This window comes from Rhinichthys klamathensis, unplaced genomic scaffold (genome assembly GCF_029890125.1).
Source record: "Rhinichthys klamathensis goyatoka isolate OS25496 unplaced genomic scaffold, OSU_Roscu_1.1 h1tg000160l_1, whole genome shotgun sequence".
NCBI lineage: Eukaryota > Metazoa > Chordata > Actinopteri > Cypriniformes > Leuciscidae > Rhinichthys > Rhinichthys klamathensis.
This window is the reverse complement of record NW_026606694.1, coordinates 285188-310838: the sequence shown is the minus strand read 5'-3', so window position 1 is coordinate 310838 and position 25651 is coordinate 285188. Positions and strand designations below refer to the sequence as shown.

The 25651-nt window shown below is 38.4% G+C and overlaps 1 protein-coding gene across 1 annotated transcript in view; it reads right to left on the bottom strand.

Annotated features, from left to right (window-relative positions):
- The window catches only part of cachd1 (cache domain containing 1), an 81647-nt gene extending 56740 nt beyond the window's left edge, over positions 1-24907 (bottom strand). Inside the window, exon 1 of the mRNA XM_056258820.1 lies at positions 24440-24907. Within this exon, the coding sequence (XP_056114795.1) occupies positions 24440-24790 (351 nt within the window). The 5' untranslated portion in view covers positions 24791-24907. The remainder of the gene's footprint in view (positions 1-24439) is intronic.
- Positions 24908-25651: the final 744 nt, after the last annotated feature.

Below are 25651 nucleotides of genomic sequence, written 5' to 3'. Positions count from 1 at the left end.
TTTAGTTATGAGAGTCTCAGTCTACATTACATTATCAATGGTGTGTTAGGATGCCAAACAATTATTATAATAATGTAATAATGATTTATATAATTATTCCTATGACGTAAAATCCATAATATAGCCTATAAATGTACTATAAATGAAAATGAATATTTCAAAAGTATATTTTAGTCTACATTACACTATAATACAGGAAAATTTAAATACTTTTGTCCTAATTTCTTCACTTGCAAGAAATAAATCCTTGAGCTTTTATTTAGGAGAAAACACCAGATAACCATGCTGATCGCGTGAGCAAAGAGCGCACTTTTCTTTAAATCACGCAGCACAAACAGGATGCCTATTCTTAAAGTCTTGTGCTGTTTTATAAAGGCACAAAGCCATATCATGGTTTCGATTTTAGTTCGTTGGCCAAATATAACGCTAGAGACCTTTATGTTAGGTTATACATTTTACATCTCATATGTGTTGGGAAAAGGGAGAAAAGTTTCGGCAAAAGGCGGGTTCGAACTCGGGTCGAGCGCATCAAAAGCTGCTTTCTAGCACTTCACGCGTTACGACCTACGCCACTGTAGCTATTCCGTGACGAGCGTCTTTTTGCTAAAAAGACAGGCACTTAGTGCAAATATACGCTCCGTTATCTAAAATATTTTTTTTCTTCCCCTCGCTTTGGCCACAAGTGCGCATGGCGAACTTGCAATGAATACATTTTATCAGACCGGCCCTCGCGGCCTCGAAACACTAGCGGCCCAACTCCCGACTTTCCCGATTGCCACTCCGCCCCTGGTGCCCAGGGCCCCTAGATGTCGTGGGCCCCTGGGCAAGTGCCCAGTTGCCCTAATGGTTAATCCGGCCCTGTTGAAGGGTCATGAATCCATAAAACACATTGTTAACAGATACAGGTTGCACATCAATGAAAACGACAACAGCACTCATTATGTTTAAGAGGAAAGTGGATTTTTTGTTTCCTTTTTCCATTTTGTTCTTCCAGTTTTAAAGGCAAAGTTGAACCAACGTCTTGAAATGTAAGGTATGCATTAATTCAAGGTAATGATTGGTCGCCGTGGCTGGAAAGTACGTGTCTACGCCATCAGTTTCGGAGCTTTTCTCGCATTATTCATCATGAGAATATACTCTTTAAGCGCTGTTCGTTCACCTCTACCTGTTCAGCTTTACATTGTTGTCCTTCAGACACGTAAGTGTATGATTTCTCTGTACACAAAAGTGTTGTTTGCATTTTCCAAACGATGCGGTCAGAGCTGGAGATTGACTATCAACACATGGAAAATATGACTATCAAAATTTGTAATAACACTGAGCACGGTTTCTGGATGGAACCGAGCGATGAGTTTAACATTCACAATGCGGATCACAGTACATTTACAGACCGGAGAACATATGTTTCAAGTTTTATATAGGCCTACTCTAGTGCTCCAAACATGAATCAGCACCATGTATGCGCACATTTTTCATCATGTCTTCTTCAAATGAAATATATAGGGCCTTTCTCAATCTGTGTTCTTGTCTGTACTTGTGTCCTTGTGTTCTTGTGAAACGTCATCTTTTGTGGCCCAAGTACTGTCCCAATACACAAGTTTGCATTTTGGCAAGAACAGTTAAAAATCCCGGATGTGTTCTTGACACGCCCATTTTACCGAGGATGCATCGGCTGGTAACTTGTGTGAACTTGACGGCAGAAATATCCCAGCATTCAATTCGGCATTCGAGGAAGGAGAGGCAGGTCAATACAGTATTTCGTTTTTCTACAATTACGTACACTATTTCATCACTAAATTCACTTCTGAGAACATTTGATGCGAGAAATCAACTGTGTAGATTTCAAATATTGGCATTTTACGAAAATGTATGGCTAATCGAAAATGTGCTCAAACGTTTTCGGAAGTGAGAATCTCCATAAGCGCCTGCGGGTGTAACGTTAGCTATCGAGCCAACCGGCCAGTTTGCTCACAGACTCGTTTTTCCCCACAGTCAAGAGACCATTGCAGCCTGGCTGTTATCGTCAACAATTCTCGTTATGTTTGGGTACTGCAGACGGTGTCTGTGCGGGGGAATTATTGCGCAATACCAGCAAGAACACATCGTCTCAAACTGTCAGCAGCGTTCTGTGTGCTCGTCACCTTGTGAGTTCATTCTTCCAAGAACAACTAGCAAGATCGTTCTCCCCAAGAACACAAGTCCGTTCTTTGCATTCTTGGTTTTGAGAAACACCCATACACTCACCGGCCACTTTATTAGGTACACCTGTCCAACTGCTCGTTAACACTTAATTTCTAAGCAGCCAATCACATGGCGGCAACTCAGTGCATTTAGGCATGTAGACATGGTCAAGACAATCTCCTGCAGTTCAAACCGAGCATCAGTATGGGGAAGAAAGTTGATTTGAGTGACTTTGAACGTGGCATGATTGTTGGTGCCAGAAGGGCTGGTCTGAGTATTTCAGAAACTGCTAATCTACTGGGATTTTCACGCACAACCATCTCTAGGGTTTACAGAGAATGGTCCGAAAAAGAAAAAACATCCAGTGAGCGGCAGTTCTGTGGGCGGAAATGCCTTGTTGATGCCAGAGGTCAGAGGAGAATGGCCAGACTGGTTCGAGCTGATAGAAGGGCAACAGTGACTGAAATAACCACTCGTTACAACCGAGGTATGCAGCAAAGCATTTGTGAAGCCACAACACGCACAACCTTGAGGCGGATGGGCTACAACAGCAGAAGACTCCACCGGGTACCACTCATCTCCACTACAAATAGGAAAAAGAGGCTACAATTTGCAAGAGCTCACCAAAATTGAACAGTTGAAGACTGGAAAAATGTTGCCTGGTCTGATGAGTCTCGATTTCTGTTGAGACATTCAGATGTTAGAGTCAGAATTTGGCGTAAACAGAATGAGAACATGGAACCATCATGCCTTGTTACCACTGTGCAGGCTGGTGGTGGTGGTGTAATGGTGTGGGGGATGTTTTCCTGGCACACTTTAGGCCCCTTAGTGCCAATTGGGCATCGTTTAAATGCCACGGCCTACCTGAGCATTGTTTCTGACCATGTCCATCCCTTTATGGCCACCATGTACCCATCCTCTGATGGCTACTTCCACCATGTCACAAAGCTCTAATCATTTCAAATTGGTTTCTTGAACATGACAATGAGTTCACTGTACTAAAATGGCCTCCACAGTCACCAGATCTCAACCCAATAGAGCATCTTTGGGATGTGGTGGAACGGGAGATTCGCATCATGGATGTGCAGCCGACAAATCTGCGGCAACTGTGTGATGCCATCATGTCAATATGGACCAAACTCCCTGAGGAATGCTTCCAGCACCTTGTTGAATCTATGCCACGAAGAATTGAGGCAGTTCTGAAGGCAAAAGGGGGTCCAACCCGTTACTAGCATGGGGTACCTAATAAAGTGGCCAGTGAGTGTATATGTGCAAATAAGGACACTGATACAGCGGTATGTCTGATCATGAACGAGATGACACGAGGAATTATTCTGATACACAGAAGACAATGATGTAGACCGAAAATTCCAAGAAAATTGGACAATAAAGTAACTATGCCTTTATTCTTTCTGTGTTAAACTGATGTGTCATTCATTTCTTCAGATTGTGCTTGTAAATGTAATAAAAATAGCATTAAACCTTTTAAATGTCCTTCCTCATTTTTCGTATAGACTAATATAATAGCTCTGAAAAATTATAATAAGGAAATGTTTTTTTAAAGAATAATTTATTAAAACGTATTTGATTTGTTCCTGATATCCCTGATATAGTTGTATAGTCTTGAATTATAAGATTTTTGTGGATTTGTTGTCATAGAATCATATTTTTTAAAACACATCAAAGTGCCCCTAACTCTGCTGTTTGTTTTTATTCCTCTGCTCATATTTTAAGATTCATTTGTCTGTAGGTCTGTGGTTTTTGGTTGTTGTTTGGTAGTTGGTTTGGTTGTTGTATGGTTGTTTTCCCACCCTCCATACTCCCTTGTTTCCACATGGCCATTTATTCAGCCTTTTCCAAATCTGAGGTGAACAACCAGTGACATTGAATGACAAATGAATAAATGAAACCTGTATAGCATTTCAGACGTTACTCATCACTAACGAACAAGTACCATTATTGTAGTTTGTTGGACATGATACTGTAAAGTATATCATTCAGTAACATCTAGGTTTGAGCATTATTAATAGAAATCAAGATTACATCCTTCATACATATTAGTATAAATATTGAATGTCTTTTGTAGTTGCTATGTATTTATGTAGATTTTCAATAAAAGGAACGATATAATTTCAGCCAAACCGGCATTCTTGTCATTGGATTTTCACCAATTAAATAATTGAGATTTTTTTATTTTTATTATAGGTTTAGCATTATGAATTATTAAAATGAAACGGACAGTTCGACTGATTTAAAATCAGGGCCCTAGGATTTCTGCGATGGAAATGCAGAATCCGGTCATAAAATTGAATTTACTGTATAACGAATCTGGCAGATTTTAGATGAATGAATCAAACGTATAGGGCTTAATCAAATTGCAATTTGGAATAGTGTCTGTGAATATTAAACTCCAAGATTTTTTATTACTAAAATTTCATTTAACTTTTAAAATAATTCCATAAAAATGAAAATTGAAAACAGAGAAAAAAATAAATAAAAAATAAATAAAACAGATTTCATAGGGTCATACAATATCCTAATAAAAAAAATCTGTTTTTTGTTTGCTGGAATTTTTGCAGAGCCATATTTGTCACTTTTGCATCAGCTGACCAATCAGCTGAAATACCACCCAACAGTCCAACATATTGCACAGCATGTCTATCCCTCAGAGCTTCACTTTCATTCACGCAAAATTAAATATGGGGTCTACCCTGATTAAGGTCTATGCCTTCACAGTGTTTTCTGTCACACTATACATGTAGGTGCCCTTATTCTGTGTATATTTATTAGCAACAAATAGTTCGGACAACAAACGGCCAAAAAGCAAGTCTAGCTTAAAGGCACAATATTATGGCAAAAATCTAATATCTATTTTTTTTTGCATACATTTTTTCAGTCTGTAATCTTGCTTTGAAAAGAGGGTTTTAGCAGATACTGAAGTGCGGCTGACATGTTTCACATTAGCAGTGAATATACTGAAGTGTGTGTGTTTGTGAGGGGGTTGGGTGGACGCGAAGTGTAAAATGAGTTCCACATGCGAGCATATAAGGGCTGGACTACATTTATAATCTCACATAGTTATCAGGTTAATGGAGCATAAGTTGTTTTAATGGGTTTTTAATACCAAAACATCTCAAACTTATCTAACCATCAGAAATGAAGTAATGACACTCTGCAAGGTTGGAGCAAAAATGACTTCGGTTTCCACAGTTACGCATTACTAGCACAGACAAAACATTGCACTGATACAGTTTCAAGGTCTTGGACCATGTGCAGTTCAGCCTGAGTAAGTCTGATGACTGTCTAGGACGATGTCTTGAGGGGGAAAAAAAAGTGTGGTGTTAATATAACACAAACTCTTAACACATCCAGCATCAATATACAGTCCAAACGGGGATATACATCGAGCTTCACTCAACTCACAACGTGTAGATAAATCACCTACAGAGATAACACACCCTTACGCCTGTGTGTTCTTGATCTGCTTTGGGTTGAACTTGTGTTCCACAGAGAGAGAGAGACTGAGTGTCGGTTGAGGGGCCGACAGAGCCTGGGGTCCTACAATAACAAAACCTCTTTGTGCAAACACTGAGGGGCCCGTTGAGAGACCAGGTCACGGAGCGGATTCTCTCGCAGATCTCCAACTCGCGGCAGCCCTGTTTTTTTTTTAGTCCAGCAGACAGGATATAATGGTTTCCACATGTGAATGGGGCCCAAATAACAATGACAACAGTTGAGAGGCCAAGTGTTTTATTACCTTGAATTTCTGCGTACAGCCATTGCCGCAAGCTCACAAGAGCCAATATGCACTGCACAAAAAGGTATGCTTAGTATAAACTGTTTAAGTCATAAATTACAGAAAAGAAAGAAAAAATGCTGTGTTGTCACTACGTCTTACATTTGTTGATAACATTACTGACTTTCAAAACCTAAACATTTGCTGTTGTCAAATATGATGAAAAGTAATTAAGGTAATTTAGCTGGCTAACAGATGAGATTTTGTAGAAATTGCAAGTGACATAATTGGTCTAAGAAGCATCAGTAAAAATGGTTTGAAAATGATAAACAAGTAACTGTATAACACAGTTTTCCATCAAATGTGTTTCTGAATTTATAGCCATTATCATAGCTATATAAATTCCAGCTATTATAACCTATTAAAAAACTATAAATTGCTCTAACTTGAAAGATTTACAAAATATTTAATGAAAAATATAAAACTATGTGGTGGGGTCAGTTGAAATATTGGCAGGGAAAGTATCAATTTAAAATACAGCATAAAAATGCTTATTGTTTAGTATTGTTTTTATGAAAAGAAGGTTTAAAGAGTATAGGCCACATCAAACTAACTGAGAACTTAATTGGTTTAAGTGAAAAACCATCCAAACAACTGAAATATTATGCACTGTGCAACATTCAATAGTGATTCAAGAAGCGACAAATTTCATCCACTTTGCCACATGTAGAAAATAAATATGAAAGTCTCTTTAATCACTTTGAGGTTTTAAATGTAGTTAATGATCTTATTAGCACCATGGCAACATGCAGAGAGAAGAGGAATATTTGAAGACTCTTCTAACTAAAAAATAGGGCAGCAGACACTTTTGCTTTAAAAGCTGTGGAGGTAAACATGAGAGAGACTCAGAGTCTGTAATCTTTTCTCTAGTGGGGTGTTAGATTTTAGGAGATGAGTGATGTCTGTTTGTCAGTGGTGAAGTCTGAGCTTCAAAAGCGGAGCATAATTCACAACTCGCTGAAAAAACATAAAAGGGGGAGGAAGAGGGAGAAAAGATTGGGGGGGGGGGGAGGTCTTGGAGTCCACATCCCTGTCTGACATTCCTGGAGCTCATCCATCTATGAGGGACGATGGAGACACCGCTTCATTTCCTGCTACACTTGCTCACTACCTACGTAGAACCAGATCATCCACATTCCCATCAGATAGAGTTTCCATTCCATTTCCATTGAAGGGATAGTTCACCCAAAAAATAAAATTCTGTCATTAAATCAGAGAGAATTGTGTCCCTCCATTAACAGCCTACTTTATTTGTAATCGTAAATAAAGTGGTAAATTGTTTTGTGTGTGTGTGTGTGTGTGTGTGCAAAGCACTCTTTCTAAAATTGAGGTCAAACCACTGCAGTCACATGGATTACTTTTATGATGTCTTTACTACCTTCCTGGGGCTTGAAAGTGGTAGTTGCGTAGTTGAAAGGAAAAGAAAGCTCTCAAAATTCATCAAAAAGATCTTCGTGTCCCGAAGATGAACGAAAGTCTTGGAACGACATGAGGGTGAGTAATTATTATTAATGACAGAACTTTTATTTTTGGGTGAACTAACCCTTTAAAAAGTATAAATAAATACATCATAACATAACGACATACCTAGTGGTTGACTGAATATCGCCAAGGCTGATATATCGGTATGGGCCGATCAGTTTTTCTGACTGGCCGATGTGTTAGAAGCGGGACTTTTATTTTGACGGCACGCCAGACTTCATACGGACTCTGTTTAACAGTCATATCTAATACGTTATTAGACGACAGCAAGTAAACGGTATGCGAAAAAGTTAATTGTTTGTGTTTATATTATAAGTAACAGAAAGGCAAACAATTAGTCAATAATACTTTCTCATTTATCACATGAAGTAATAGAATACCATGATTTTGTTTAAAAGCTAAAATTGTTTAAAAGTATACCAACCAGACATAGTATTTAGGATTATTGAGCATTACAGACTGTTCATCATTCGCAAACCATTAAACAAATAAAATATTTAACATATAATAATAAACAGCAATGGTGTTGTTTTCCCTGTCTAAAATCCTTAAATGGTATGCCTAAACTTTTGGCTTGTGCAATGCAACGTTTCAAACTTCAGGACTTCAAACCTGGGCCTTGTTAAATAGAAATACCATTTGACAACTTATAAAACTGCTTTATTGGTGGATCAAAGTAATACATCAAAGTACCAAACGATTAGTTAAGAGTTTCTTGGTAGCAAACCTGAACCAAAAAACAAAACCTCCCATGTGAAATCTTTCAGAAGATGTAATCCATAAATGAATGCAGACCTACTACATATCCATACACATTCTCCATCTTGGGCTCAAGCGGTTTTCTTAAAAAACAAACAAAAAAAACACACACACACACAGGTGCGATCAAATTGCAACTACAAGGAATTTTGTGCTGTGTTTTCAATTATCACACAACATGCGGCTTATGTTGCAAGTCCTGGACCGTGCGCTGGCTACCCTGGCACTCACGGTGGTGTAACTTTCCAACTTTCCAACCACCTCAACCCACAACGCCCACAGATGGTCTGGGCAACGTCGGGCTTAGCTGCCCTCTGTGCCCATTCTTATTTAACACTGCCAACACAGTCAGCCACACACCAACAGATCTGGCACCTGTAGTCATAATTACACCCTTGTAATGTTCTTCATCTGAAGCTTTTGAACTGTGAACGGCTAAATATGAAGCAAGTGAGGTGAGAAAACCTCGAGAACTGGAGAGCAAACACTGACTAGACAAACAGCATGGTAGAAGACAGGATTTCTGCCTGGACTGAAGGACAAATCTCTTTTTCCACATAAAATACGAAATCCAGATCAAACATCCCATAGAGTCAGTTTGAGTTTACGGGAACAAGGCAATGAAATGGTGTCTGCAGGCTAGTGAAAGCCAACATTTCAGCATCAAGCTTAAGCAAACAGACCTCTCCTTATAAACCAGCAATCTGCTTTTTATTCAGAAAACGTAATTCTCATTGCTTTGATTGCATTAATTCAACCACATCACTCAGGAGAGCCAAACTGAACGAGAACATGTACAGCAGATCAAGGGTGGTCCTCTCACTCTCTGGTTTTACATTATATTAAAATGTGAGATCATGTCTACATCTACATACTGCATGCTCTCGAGCTTGTTCCTCTGGACAAAAATGACTTAGAAGTCTTTCAAGTTGGATACATACAAATATTAGTTTTAGGACATTAGTGTTAAGATACTTGGAAAAGCCTTTTTGATTCACTCTCTGATTCACCTTCTTTAACACCTGAAGCACAGTAGTTTCGGTGGAAAGACTATCGACATGCAAGAAGCTAAGCTAGTCATAATACAAGAAACAGAGAAGTATATTAGTGAACCTATACATTGTAAATTAACTTTGGCTGGGATTTTGTCCTCCTTTTTAACGTCAGTAACAAAATAGTTTGCTTATGTTGTTCCAAACCAGTTTACCTTTAAAACACAAATTATTATTACATTTTTAATGAAACCTGAGAGATTTCTGTCCCTCCACTGAAAGTTTATTCCACCAAAACTTTCTTCAAAAAGTTTATCAAGAGAATGTAAAGAAATTTCATATGAATCAAGCGGTTTAATCCAAGTCTTCTGAAAAGACACAAAGACTTATCATGATGAACAGATTTAATAGGATTTTAATAACATATAAACATTGCATCAACAACGCACATACATCAAATATAGAAAACAAAAATCAAAACAGCTAGTCTCAGTCAACATATTCACCAGTCTGTTCAGTGACTAAATTTAAGTTGCACACAAAACTGGAAAGAACTCCTGAAAATCGCATAGTCAAATTAGATTGTCTACTACTCATCGTCAAAGAGTCAAGCCCAATTTATACTTCTGCGTCGACCTCCCGCCGTAGCTACGTCGTAGGCTGTGTGTAGCGCGCGTACTCTTCGGCGTACCCTGACGTGCACCTCTCCAAAAATGTAGCAACGCGTCAATTCTACGTGGACGCAAGCGCTGTGATTGGTCTGCTAGACCCGCTCCCTCGGGTTTCACATGTTCCCTCTGCGTGCATCGACGCGGACAATGACGCAGAAGTATAAATTAAAACCAACGCGTAGTCTACAGCGTAGAGGCTCTGGCGTAGGCCCGACGCAGAAGTATAAATCAGCCTTCAGGGTGCACGGATTTTAATCAGTCTGTTGGGAAACAAAATTATGTCTTTATATTTGATGTCCAATGGTTACTAAGGTTGTCAAAGTTCACCAGGTTTGTGGAACTTATTCTTTCTCAGTTTACTTACTCAAATACTGATTTTTTCCCCCTACTATTTCTGTAATGCTATGCTGTGATCTTTTGTCCCTGGCATATACTGTTTGACAATAAACATTTGTCTTTCCTCTATCCTGATGACCCAGAGTCACTTGGTCATATGGTGGTGACAGGGCCAGCAGACAGGGCGGCAGTGGCTCAAAGAGGGACTTTTGAGCGGCTGTCACTTAAGAATGCACCTTTCCCAGGAACACTGACCAAAATTACCTAGAATTGTACACATGTGCTCTGTGTTGTAAACTTCAAGTTCTAAAGAACAGACCAAACCCTGGGGACCTCTAAATGTATATTACATGGATATACAGCTCTGTACTTCATCACTGAGGTGGAAAAAAACATGAGTGAGTGTTTTGGTCTGTTTTCCTGAAAGAAAACTTAAATGTGTATATTTGCTAAACAATAATTGTGACAGCTACTACGCAAGCATACAGATGACCTTAAAGCCAACACGCATGGACTAGAAGCCCACAAATCTTTAATTCTGAACCCATAAAACCCTAAATGAAACCCCAACACAAGGCCTACAAGAGGAAGCACATTCCAATGATCAGGGAGAATCATTCCAGTCTGGGATCACTGCTTATCTCTGGTTATTCTCGGATCAGTAAGACAGAGCAGGATCCTGCTGCTCGCTTCAGTCCAGTGGACAAAGGCTCTGTTGGCTGTCTGCCGGATGTGAACTCATGGTGCATGGTGAACACGCTCAGATGGACACAGGGGCTTGGTTACAGACAGCATCAGTGAGGGAGAGGGGCCTTGGATACCCAACGGGCCTGTCTATACAAAGGTCCTGATATGTTGACTGTGAAATTCTTTTTAGTTCTTCGGTTAGGGGTAAAAAGAAGTTTGAAATACGTGAGAAGTGGTATACTGTTAGCAAACATACCGCCACCAACCACACTGTTGAGAGCGGCGTTTAGATGAATATGTGCTTTGCGCTTTCCTCTCAATATCAAAATAATTACACAACAATATAGGGGTGTAACGGTTCACAAAATTCACGGTTCGGTTCGATACGATACACTTGTGTCACGGTTCGGTACGTTTCCGATACAGCAAAAAGAAAGAAATCCCAGAGAAATTTCCTTGATTTAATTTTTTTTATTATATTTTTATTAAAACTAACATCATAAAGTATGATATTTTTTTAACTTTAAGCATTGATCGAGCTATACTTGACTTTTCTTAGGAGCTTATAAAACAAAACAGCTCCTTGGACAAAATGAAATGTAATATTGTAGTAGGCTAGTTATAAACAAAGGTTTATTTTAGTTCAGATTAACATTTGAGGGCAGCCATTGTATTCATAATGTCAAAATAAAACCGACGTGATGTTACTTGAAAGCATTATAGCCTACTATTCCTGCCAAACTCCCATGGTTACAGTTAGTAGTGTTACTACAGTAAACCCATGGTGAATGTTGCTGATCTGTGCACACTGGATAGTTCATTCATGGCACAATGTTTCTTCCTGGTTTGCACGTCAGCGCTGTTTGATCCGTTAATAACGGAGAAATGTGAATGTGTCTCACTATATCTCTCAGCGATGTTATTACTTCAGTGGCGAATTCAAATGTTTTCTTTACTGTATTTCGCTGTGTAGTAACAGTGCTGATGATCAAGATCGGCTCGCGCTGCACGGTCCGTCAACGGTCCGTCAACCACACAATAACGAGTAGCTCAGTTTCGTTCCGCTTACATTAGCCATTTGATGTTGGGAAATGTTGTGGTCACGCCAGCGTCTCTTACATTATGAGCGCGCTTGCCACGCGTGACGCGCCTACATTTGAAATAACGAAATTTTGGTCGGCAGGAAAAATGGTCCAACCTGAGTTCGGTTTAAAAATGCGTAGGCCTACCGAAAACCGAACCGAAAGCCTCGTACCGAACGGTTCAATACGAATACGTGTATCGTTACACCCCTACAACAATATAAGAAAACAGCAAGCATTTTTAACAAATAAAGCATAAGAATCTGATCATAGCAATGTGGATATGTTTGCACGAGCTCTGCAATTTGGCACTCTAGTAAAGTCGTGTCACGTTTATTTATATATAGGAGTGCACATAACTTTTTTGATCTGGTTCTCAAGGGAGCACCTGGAGATGCTGCTTGGTACTCAAACATTATGCGGTACACTTATCCTAAAAACTGTCGTCAACACTTTCCTCTTGACTGTTCTCCTCACTATCTTCTTTTCTCTCGAACATGGTAGATGATGATTTTATTTTATTAATATTAATGGCACAGACAACAAGAATATTACGCTGCTGTCACTTTAAGACAGAATGCACGGACCTAATATACTGACACACATCCGGTTTCTTTCTCAACTGATCACTTATGACATAGCCGAGAGAATACTTGCCGAGACGGGTATTTTGACAATTTTGTGTGTACGTGTCTGTTCAAGCGAAGTAAACACGAAAGAGGAATCAATTCGGTGTTCGAGCACTGTCTGAAACGCTCCTTTCTCGCTCTCCATGCACGTGCTTAGGGTGTGTGAGGCTGTGCACACAGATAAATGTGTAAATGAGCAAGACAAAACACGTCCAGATGACTTTCACTCTATGGTGGTTAAACTTAGCAATTAGTCCTCGAATCACATGCATACCGAACCGTGGGGCCTGGTCCGTATGGATCACGGATCAACTGCGATCTGTCGCACCCCTAATAATTAATGAACACACTTATCATCGATTGCTATCTTACCAGAGATGGAGAAAAAATCCCACTCCAGTAAGTAAACGTGTCCCTCTACCCAAAAAGGTTGGTACTCAAAAGCGCTTCCCTTCATGTTTTCTGCTGCACATCGTTTATTTTTTACCACGAACGCGCACCTGCGCACCAGTTATGTCCTTCCCTGTTTATATAGCACGGTAAAACATTACAACCTCATTTTCTGCTATAAAGAGGCTTTCTAGTGTGTTCATGTTCTCCCTCGCAGATGTCTGATCTCGACGGACTGAACAGAAGAAATGAACCAGAGAAGATTTCCATGTCAAACAAGGCAGAGCCTCAGAGAACCTCACCTACCTAGTAATACATAATCGCCAAGGACCAAGGCGGACTCCAATCAAATATAGTTTTGGCCTGATTTTGTTCGAAATGATGCCACATCACTTGGTTCTTCAATTTCGCTTGAAGTTTATCGGGGTCTTAAGTCTATTATACTCTATGCTACAAACCTTGCCTTCAATATATGTCAAAGACATTGTTTATTCTTGGTATTAACATTTATTTTGGGGGATTTGGGGTATAAAATGTTTGCGATACAATCACTTAAACAACATTCTCTGCAGTGCAAACACTAATCCAGCCTGATGTGTCCTAGACAACAGTGAAGGACTATATAAGTATTTCAAATAAATCAGTGTACAACCATCCTATCCAATCCAACATCATTTGTGCAAGCAGAATAAACTATACAAACCAAGATTACATCTTTTTTTTACTTCAGAATTCAATTATGTACAATTTAAGTATGATATGCTTATAGGATGCCTGTCTAGGCATGCAATTTCTCTCTTCTCTCTCTTCTCAATCTCTCAAACCTGCTTGATAAGCCTAAAACTTTGGATCTGTGTGAATATTTGCACACTGACTATGAGAAAACGCTTTAAGCTCAACGTGGCGAAACATTTGGCTACAAACATAACTAGAAAAACAACTTAAGGGAAAAACTGTACCTCATTTGCAGTCAATTATTTGTATAATACCTTAGTTTCAGTCAGGTTTACATGCACATGTTCATGGGAAACGGGTGAGGAAAAATAACGACAAACATTAAGAACGAGACAGAAATGCATTTGAATCAGCAGTCTGGAAATGTCATCGATGCGGTTTCTGTCAGACTATACAGCGTGACACCATTGCAAGGCTAAAGTTTGGCTGATCAAAGCTCTGGTAACTATTTCCATGCGCAAATATGCATTTGGGCACAAGCTGGTAAACTCACACTAAACTATAGAAAAACATGATCCACAAAGTCTTGCAGTGAAGACAGTAAACACCCTAGGCAACTAAAGATATATTTGCTGTCAAATCATTGCTTACATTCCTTTGCAACTGCTCTCTAAATGATGACATTTCCACCGAGAAAGCTGCCAGGGTTAATTCAAATAGTAAAAAAAAAATGCCAACCTTGCCTCCTTTTCCCAAATCCAGCTAAACACAGGAATACGGCACTTGGTTTTGGCACCATCCATAATGGTTTATGAAGTGAAGACATTGCAAACAAACAAACTCACCTAATCCTCTTTGAGGAACCCAAACAGAGATGAAAATAAGATGAAAGATTTGCCAAATCCTCACTCAAAAACAGCTGAAGGTCTGATTCCGGTTTGCGGTGTAGTAAACTCACTCATTGAAGCAAGTAAATCAAGACATAACACTGACATTAACAGATTTTAACCACAGAGACATTATCAGGTTGAAATCTACAGTCTTGCAGCAAAAGTAAACAATAGGAGATATCATGCAGAATCAAATAATTATGCTGTTTGCAGATGTATGAAGGCTGGCGATCACGTCGAAAATGCGATTAACACCCAAGTATCAAATTTTTCCATTTTCTTTGGCTCTTTCAGCTATAAAGCCAGGATATCATTCATCTATAACATCACCCAATCAAAAAACAATCATCTATTTTCAATATGGGTCTAGATGTCAACAGTAGTTACTTAACCAACCAACATCTGCCCCACAAAACACAACACAGCACTAGCAAAGCAAATGACAAATAAAACCAACAGACCTAACACTCAAGAACCCGCTTGGCTGGTCTTCAAAGTCAGTTATGAATTTAAAGGAACCGTCCACCCAAAAATGAAAATTCTGTCATCATTTACTCACCCTCATGTTGTACCAAGACTTCCATTCATCTTCGAAACACAAAACGAAGATATGTTTAATGAAACCGAGAAATTTCTGTTCCTCCATTGAAACTCTATTCCACCAAAACTATGATGCTTCAAAAGCAATTATAAAGACAAATTTCTTTAAGATGACTTTATGAACTTTTTGAAGCATCAAAGTTACGGCCTCACAATTCCTTTTGCTCAGGCTTAATATTATTTTATATTCCCATTTCATATGATTATTGCGTAAAAAAGTATTTCTCAGTACATTAACACTGGTAAAGAGCAGGGATGAAAAGTGCATATTAAATTTACTACCATTATCCATTGCTATACCAAAGTTAGTGCTAGAAGATGAAATAAATATTATAGGCAAAACAATAAAAAAAAATCTAATATCAGATGTGATAAATTAAATATTAAATATAAATTGATATACTGTTTTCTGTTTTAAATAAAATGTATTTTATTCCTGTAATGGTAAAGCTGAATTTTCATTCAGCATTTACTCCAGTCTTCAATCTCACGACTATCCTTCAGAAAAAAATCAAATTCGCTCATTTGTTATTAATGTTTCTCATTACAATTAATGTGATCAAAACAGTTGCTTAAGGGCTGCTTAATATTTTTGCTATAAATGTAATACATTTCTTTAAGAACTCAAAGTTTTAAAGAACAGCATTTATTTGAAAGTCTTAAAGTCTAAAAGTCTTTAATTCTAATTTGTTTCCCCAGTTTAAAAATATGACTGACCCCATTCCATTGAATTATAGTGAGTGTATGTGTCTGGACAACCGCTTGCACTACTACAATACCACAGTATCACAAATAGAAAATAACAAACTCTAAATAACCCCACATAAAACCTTTCAACGGCGTGAACGTGCAAGCAGAGCCCACTGCACATTACTATAAGTGCCTCCATCAGACACCTGCATTCCCACCATGCTTTGCTCCGAACTGTTCATTACACAGTCTTCCTTTCAGCAGACACCAGAGACCCAAAGAGCTGTCCCCAAGACTCCTGTAAAAGAGACGCTGGCACTGGACCAGTTCACACAAGCACACACACCATCACGAGTGCCAAGCGGACCGCTACCGGGCACGATTTGAGAAGCGCACATGCAAACATCGAACACAAACATATTCTCTTTCTCTCCCACAAGCTTGCTCTCTTCTTTCTCTCAGGCACAGGTAGTAAAACAGGCAGTAAATTGGTCCCCACTGCTAAAGCAATCACAAGACAAGGGCAGTTTATCTGAGACAACACTGCAACATCTCTATGAAGTCTCTAGGGAACATGAATCAATAAACAGAAGAATTACTTTCGAAACGCTCGTAAATAGTCCACGCACTCTCTCATAAAGTCCACACACACAAACCTTAAGCAGCAACTTGGCCAATAAAAATTCTTTTTGATTCCCTTTTTATGTTTACATATCATTGAGGGGAAATGTACTCTTGTGCCTAACACCCAAGTTCATCTGCTGTGCTAACGCAGGTGTTGCGTTACCAGTCGGACTCTGGGGTAGATAAAATATCTGTCCTTGGCAAGCAGCAGCCCAGCTCGAGACAGTCATAGCAAAACACAGCTGCTGCTTGTTGCTCTAGCAGCTTTCCTCCTTTTCCTATCGCACATTCAAAGTAAGAACGCTCCTTTATGTCGGCCAATTAGTGGCCTCAGAGTCAAGGTTCTTTTTATCTTTCAAAGTACACACTGCAAGAGAGAGATTCAAACTTCAGACACTATCTTAGGTCATTTCCTGCTTCCTCTTGGGTGGCAATCTTCAAAATGAAACAAATGAGATAAGAATTACCTGTACACTAACAACAAAAGTACCAGGACAACCAACTCCAACTAGTCAATCAGTGACTGGTCAGTAAGGTCTGCTAATTTATATAGATTTTATTCAACTTTTTTGATGGGTGGATGATGAATACAGAACTTATCAGAGCTTATCACAACTTTGTGCCTTTATTTTCACAAGGAATGTTCAGATATTAAAATTCTAGTTGATACAAATAAACTGCAAATCATTTTGATTTATCGTTATGGCCCAAAAAAAAAAAAAGGTAAACACTGAAATTAAAATAATGAAATATTAAAATAAGAAAAATGTAAAAACCATTTCAAATTTACAAGTGAATTTAGGAATCAAAATATAAATATGAAACATAGATATTCATTCAATCTTGTGTCATTCATGAGTCCAATTTAATAACACTTAAAATATTCAAATAAACTTTAAAAGAGTGCAAGAAGACAGCAAAGCTAATCTAAATGTAAAACACACAAAAACACACCAAAAAACAATCATCATAATTAAATAATGAAATAAAATACATGTTTATAAAACAAAACATGTGTCTTAGCGTGATATTTAAGAATTAGCCTACATAAGCAAAACCACAAGTGAAAAAAAAAAAGCATACAATACTAATGGAGACACAGGTCTAACTGTCTTATGCCTCTCATGAATAAAAAGGAAATGTGCCCCAAGTGCCACAAAGAGGAATTCCCATCTCTACCCTCTTATCTCAAAGGTTATCAGATGAGGGGGTCTGGATGGGATGCAAACTAATGACCTCTGTATTTATGGATCCTCTTTAATCTCTAAATCAGGGAGTGACCCCAGTTAAAACAGTGGGTGCTTATCTTCTATCTGAGCTCCTTCCTCTCTGATGGAGAATACAAGTTTTGACAAATTTTCTCAATATAGCCTAAGAACATTTTCATTTATAGTTGCTCCCTAGAACTAATAAAACAGGCTCTGGCATGGGGCAGCTTCACGCAAGCATTTAAAGTAAAAGAATCGATGCCCAGAGTGTTTGTTAGGTGAGCACTTTAATATTGTGAGCAGCTTAGAGAAAAAAGATAGAGATGGATGCTAACAGCCGGTGTGAATGGGATCAAAGTTTTGAGGATTATTGAAGTGGAGTTCATTCATTCAGTCACAGTGAATGGGTTTGGCTGGTTAGTCAGTGTCCTCACCCTGTCATTTCAGGGCCGTTCAGACCCCGTCTACTCCTCCCACACTGCAACATTCCTGCCTCAGACACTTCAATGCCCTATCAAAATAGCTCCTTATATACATAATACATGAGTCTCTGGAAACACTGAAAAAAACATCCATTCAAATTGCACATTCATAAACAATCAATAATGACCAGAGAAAACTACTCCAAGATTACATCAACCGCTGTAGGAAAACTAAACAAACGGAGTTACAACACTGATGGGTTCTCAAAGAAAAAACTAAACAGTCCCGTCACTAAAACAGGCTTTGTTCAGACAGGCAAAGAAACAAATTTGTTGTGCCAGACTCAAATTTGTTTAATTGAAGTTGAAATCTGAACAGCAAGACATCCAATCAAAATGTGGTTTGAAGTCTGATTAAAATCTCAATTTTTGCTCATGTCTGAATGGTCAGACAGGACTTAGTGATTTTGAATTTTTACTCAAACAAATATGAATTACACGATAAAAGAATATATCAATAAAATAAAATTAAAAAATTTCTGTAATCCCCCCAAAAAATATTCACCCTCACGTCAATCCAAAACTGGATGCTTTTGAGCTGAAGATATGCAAGAACTGTCATATATGCGAATGATATTCGCTTGATTTACTTGTCCTGCCAAAAATGTGACTGGCCCTGCCACACACACACAAAAACATCTTGTTTTTGTTGTTGACCAATGTAACCTTGTATTATATTAGGGTTGCAAAGTTTCCATAAACATTTCAGAATTTTTGGGAACATTGCAGGATTTTTTTTTTAAATTTTCAGAAACTTTTGGAAAGTACCGGAAATGTTCAGCCCCTTTGCAACCCTAATTCTAATAAATGCATTTATGATGACACCAAATTTTTAAATATCAGTGAAATTTCACAATTCTTGACTCCAATTCTAATACCATAAAAACTACTAGCCTAATATAAAGTTCGAACATTCTTAAATACAAGTGAACAGTCAATAATAAAATAAGAACCAAAGCAAATTACAAGCATAGCACAAACAAATACAAGAGAGCAAAGTTTTTCATCTAGGTCTATCAGTAGCATTCAGGTACAGAAAGTGAATAATCAAATGTTAAATATCACTGCAGATCTGATTGACAACCAACTCTTCAATCCTATAAGTTTCTTTTACTCCGTTTACTCAAGACAAACAACAACAAGAGGGTTATCAGGACGGTCCGGACCCTGGAGAGAGGGGGCCGTCAGTTTGAAAAGAAAAGAAGCAGAAATGAAAACCAGTCTGGTGTGAATGCAGTAAGGGCCCTTCTCGTCTCTCTGTGAATGTGAGGCCGTATCATAGGAGAGGGGGAAGGAGATCACAGTCCCAAAAAACAAAGGTTGAGAAGAGAACAAGCACCAATCCACCCCGCATAGACATCCAACAAACACCAACACAGACACACTTCTGAGAGCGCAGTGGGGCCCATGGTCTCCCATCCCCATCCCCCTTGGGATAGGGTAGAGTGTGTGAAGACCTCCCTATTGAAGACTCTGTGATAAGGCCCGATGTCCCATCCCAGGTCGACCCTGTAGGAACTTACTGAAAGAACCTTTTGAGCGCTGCACAAAGGCCAGTTCCCATGAAGCTTCTATTCTTCGCTACGTGTGTGTGAGAGAAAGAGCCCAAACTGATTAAATAAGGCCGGTTAATTACAGCTCCTGGTAAATAAAGGCACTACAGAAGGCAGGCTCTTCTCCAAGAGAAAGGGGGGGGGGGGGGGGGTTGCCTCTGGGAGATTGTGAATGAAAGACCTCCTCTCAAAAGCTTCCACACAGCAGACTTTCTAACTAGGTCGTTCAATAACAGGCGCATCCTAGCCGTGCAATGAAAAGCCCTCTTGGTGAAGTTTCGAGTGAATGAAAAATACCCCACAATGGCTTCACCGAGGTTTACTTTACCATGGTGATACCCGGCGAAAGGACTGCCGGGGTGGCCTTCACGAAAGCCTAATTAAAGCATACAAATGTTTTGCTGCGATGGACGGCGAGGAATGCTCCCTTTAAATTGTTAACTTGAGTCTGGGAGTGGTTTCAACAGGATACTGAAAATCGGTGAGGGGACAAAAGGACAGGGACAATAGAGTGAAACATAAAGCAGAAAAGATATGGGGGGGGGGAAACAGGGCAACGTATACAGAGAAACCGAAAGATTGACTCTTCTGCTGCTGCAGTCGGCATTAATTGGAATCAAACAGCTGGAGGAGGAAGGCAGGAATCGCTTTTAACTCAATGACTGCTAGTGCTGCAGAAACACAAAACACTTTAGGACTCAGGAGAAAGTGGCATTAGACTTGTGAATTTTTGTGTGTGAGAGTGAGCAGTGAATTCAAAGACCTAAACACACAAGCAATACACTATAACGTCCTGATATCAAAGAAGATTGTAAAATGTCATGTGGTGTGACTCCCCAAAAGTTTAATGAATGACATTTATGAATATTTATGACATTTTATGATTAATAATTGATGTGTACATTTGCATGTATTAAAGCAGTAGAACATTTTATTAAACATTTATTTTTACTTTACACCACATGATTGTTTTTGGTAACTTTTTGGTTAACTTATCTTCAAAATGGTGAAAAGGGGTTATCAAAACCATATGATATATGAATGCAAAAAGTGTTTTTATTTTTTTTATTTTCCCTTTTCCTTTCTTCCTGACTGTCATTTATATACACTACCGTTGAAAAGTTTGGGGTCAGCAGCAAGACATTTTTATCAATACTTTTATTCAGCAAGAATGCATTACATTCAGAAGGTGACAGTAAAGATATTAATGTTACAAAAGATTACCATTTGAAATAAATGCTGTTCTTTTGAACTTTCTTTTCATAAAACATAAAACATCACAATTTACACAAAAATATTAAGCTGCACAACTTTTTCAATGTTTTTGAGCACCTAGTCAGCTGAAATTTTAGCTTTCCCATCACATAAATTACATGTTAAAATATACTAAAATACAAAAATATGCATGTATGTATATATGTATATATATATATATATATATATATAAAATTGAAATTTCACAAAATTAATGTTTTTTTGTCTTTCTGGAATAAACTTAACACAGCATTGATGATCATAAGAGACTTATTTCAAAAACATGAAAAAGTCTTACCGACCCCAAACTTTTGAACAGTAGCATTCAACTAATTTCATAACAGGTAATTAACAGGGTTTTTTTGTCAGAAAATTTGTCTATGACCCCAATTTCCACATAAGGTCAGCAATAAGGAAACATTGTAATGACCAAAAAGTACCATGGTAATGTTTTTTTTTTCTTCTATATGTTTTTGGAAGCGATACCAAAAACAGACGTATAATGCAATAATTCCATGGTATTCTTTAAAGTACCATACAAATACCATAGTATATTAGTTTCATGACATATCAAATTACCTGAGTAATACCTTCTGATAATCCACTGTACCATGGTAAAGCCACAGTACTTTTTTGCTAGGGTCAACGTTGAGTCGTCATAAATCCTCAACCAAATTCAAAGAAAACTAAGTAATTCTACACAATCATCAGAAGCTAATGGTCAGGGTTCTTCTGATCAAGACCAGTGGCTGTTCCCCCCAGACGAGTGTGTTCACTTAAGCAGAGAGCAGTTCCAAAGGTCACAGTCACAGAGTAGTGGACAGTCAACACAACAAATAATCCAGAGCTAATTAAGCATGGCCGAAAAGCCTTGGCCTCACGAACAACCTACTGTTACACACTCATCCACTGTAACTGAATTAGCTAAAGAACTTGTAGATGTGTGACCAGTTCGGCAGTGAGGAGGGGGTTGCCCATCAGATTGGACTTCTTTGAAGGGGCCCCGGTGGCCGTGAGCTGATGGATGGTCGTTAACTGGATGGGTCGTTTGCAATGGCTCTGTCTCAATGGGCTATTTCATCAGAGATCATCCCACCCAGAGACTATGAAATGTCCTTCAAACCAGGACTGTTTTCCATTGATGAATCCAGCACAAAGACTGATTCCTTCCTAGACCATGCAGGCGGTAGAGGAAAAATCGAGATCTAAACATCACTGTGTGGTATGAAGATGCCAGGAATGAATTGTATAAGCCAGTCCTTATTTATCCATTTAACCAAGGGTGACGAAACGATGGCCATTTTCATGTTGTTCCAAACATATTTGATCGACTTTCTCCTGTGGAACAATGAAAATGTATGTACAATGAAAGTCAATGGGGTCCAATATTGTTTTGGATCACACTGACTTTTATTGCATGAACAAAAATGTCAAAATGTTATTTGTGTGTTCCACAGAGGAAAGAAAGTCATACATGTTTGGAATGGGTGAGTAAATCACTAAATGTACATTTTGGGTTGAACTATCTCTTTAAATTCCTGGTGCACCTAAAAGTTTTTGATTTTCCAATGACCACAGCACAATTTTCACTATACAATCTTATCACAATGACAGTTTTTGTACTGACGATGTTCATTGATGTAGGAGTCTCTATTACTTTTTACACACACTGATTCAGAATTACCATCATTATTCAATTAGGAGGCCTCAGTTCAAATAGCCTCAACTTAAACCACAGCCACCAGTCTAAAGGACAAACAGAGAGCTCAGACGAGCCTGACGAGAAATACTGCAAATAAAAAAGCAAATATACACAAGCTGAAATGTAATTTACAACACTCAGTAGTACACTTAACAGGTGGTATCAAGTATTTATGTGAGCAACCCATCTTACATTAGGAAACGACAGCTTAAATAAGATTGTTTGCTATGAGAAAATTATTACAGAAAACATAAGACATAAAGATAATTATTAAACAACATCTAAAATATATTTTTATGAAACAGTGGTCATTAATTGTGAAGCATGTAAGATAAATAGGCCTACAGACAAAAATCATATACATTTTCTTAAATAGAGTGACATTTTGATTCAACAAACAAAATGAATCTCATACATTAACTAGATACATCCTCAAACACTGAGATCTTGAATCAAAGCTAGGATGTAGGTGAAACAGAGTTTGTAGATACATGAGGTCTATATGTTTTTATGGGCACAGGAGTATTTTGGAAGCAGATAGTATCGTTTGTGGGAAATGACTAACTAAATACAAATGTGACTGCATGAGTAATTCATTTATTTGATTTACAACCAACTATAAGTCGAGAGAGAGAGAGAGAGAGAGAGAGAGAGAGAGAGAGAGAGAGAGAGAGAGAGAGAGAGAGAGAGAGAGAGAGAGAGAGAGAGAGAGAGTTAACATCTGAGTGTGACAAAGGAAAAAGGAGGAGCTAGGACAGCAGTATAGTATGCCACAGATGAAAGGCCATTTGGGTCTGACCCCCTACTGCCCACCTCTGTGCGCGCGCTCCCTCTGAAGTGCGCGCGTTTACACCAACACATCACACACACAGCGCCACAACAAATTTGCCATTTGTTACGAAAACACACTTTTAATTGTTTTCGTAATTAATTGCTAAAGGAATATGTTTATGCTTTATAATATCCGTATGTCGAGTTTGAAACTTTAGAGGGCTAGACTAGACTAGAGCATAATTGGCGTGAAATTTGCACGAATTTTGCACACTACGATGTAGGCCTACACGTATCTGCCTGTTGTTGGTGTCGCCAAATCATAGTAGTGCATATATTGAGCTGTCTTTACAAAAATCACACGGTTAGCTATTTTTAAATAAAGGATATTTGCTTATAAAATTACCTAACACACACAACACCCACAAAATTAGTTAAGGAAACTACAAACTACAGATTTTCTAACCTAATAACACGAATAGAGAAATAAATGTACACATTGTTATTGATAAAATGCAGATAATGTTCATACATTGAATGGAAGAATGGGCTACTGCAGATGTTTCTGATGAGGACAAATGTACTCGGAGAAAGTAAACAATGAATCTTTCAAATGCAATTTTTGCATTCATATCATAAAGCCTTTAAATGAATGAATGCACACAAGCATGGCTGAAAAGTCCATCAAATGCGATTGTGAGGACTGTCTATCAACGTGTTTTAAAATGTCCAAATAACTCTGAAAAGAACCGTCTTTACATTTTATAAACAATTCAAACCATGCAAACAAGCATGAAGGTAGATAGAAATGCACAGTGACAGTACAGGATTCTATCCTAAATTACGTGCAATTTATCTCACTTTCAAAGTTATTCAAGATAATTAGACCAGGCCATACTCTCAGTCTAAATATTACATATACATGTAACGTTACAAACGTGCATTAAAAGACACAAGCTGAAGTTTTAAAAGGTTGTTTTATTACCTGCATGGTGAGAACACCCAGCTCCTGAGTAGACAGCTTCTTCATCTGCACTGCCAAAACTTGAGCCTCTTCCAGGATCGAAAACTCACTATCCGCACCACAAAATCCACCACAAACAAACACACACAGGGCGACTAGGCTCCACTTTGAAAGCTCCAGGTTATTCCAGTATGATCGGGATTGTGTGCTCCACGCCGCGAGAGAGCATCGAGATCCTGTCCGCGCACGACTCGCCATTATGGCTCGATGCGCTCCTGCACGGGAATAGCGAAAAACTTCACCGATTACTTCCCAACTTTCCCTTTTCACTTCTCCCACTTTCCGAACTCCAGCAGGGTTACTAAGTTGCATCAAGGCATAGTTTTAAAAACTCAAACGCTGGTAAAGAGGGCAGCATTAGTTTCTTTGGCTGTTTGCGCTGGGTAAAGTGAGTGTGAGAGCCGAGTGTGTGTGTGTGTGTGTGTGAGCCGGAGCATCACAATAGGAGTGAAAAGCAGGAGGCGCGCCATCCAAACACCGTCATGGATTCTGCAGAGCAGCTGGATTTGGATTTAATCCTGTAAAGTTGAGACTGGGGTCCCAGGGGCCCCTGTTTTGTTAGATTGAAGTATTTTCAGCATTCAACCTCCCATTTAGCCTTCAAACTTTTACAAATCCTGTCCTGCACCAAGTTAAAATTAATTGGACAGATCTTATTGAGGCTTTAACCCTGTTTTATCACAAAGTAGACATTCACCTTGAAAGGGGATTTTTATGATACGTCATAATAGAATATTGTAGAAAAGTAATAACATTTGTATTTGGGGTTAAACTGATATCACGAACGACTTGAAAAAAGTACAATAAACAAAAAAACAAACCAAAAAAAACAATAGCTAAACAAATTCAAATAAATGACTGACATGCTACATTGTGTGTCAGAGATGAATCATTAAGGGGACCATTAATCTTTTTTTTTTTTTCAGGGGCTTTTTTTACATTAATAGAAACTTTTTTTCTGAAAAGCACATAATCTATTTATGTAAAATAATTCTGAATAATTTAGCCTATTTGAAATACATTCTCAATCTAAACCTATAAAATCAAATCAACATTGAACACAAAAGTAGCTGTAAATAATACACAAGATATCCTAATAAACACAATAAACATTCACATTCATTGTAAATAATGTCAACATTTGCCATTGACAAGCCTTGAATATTATATATC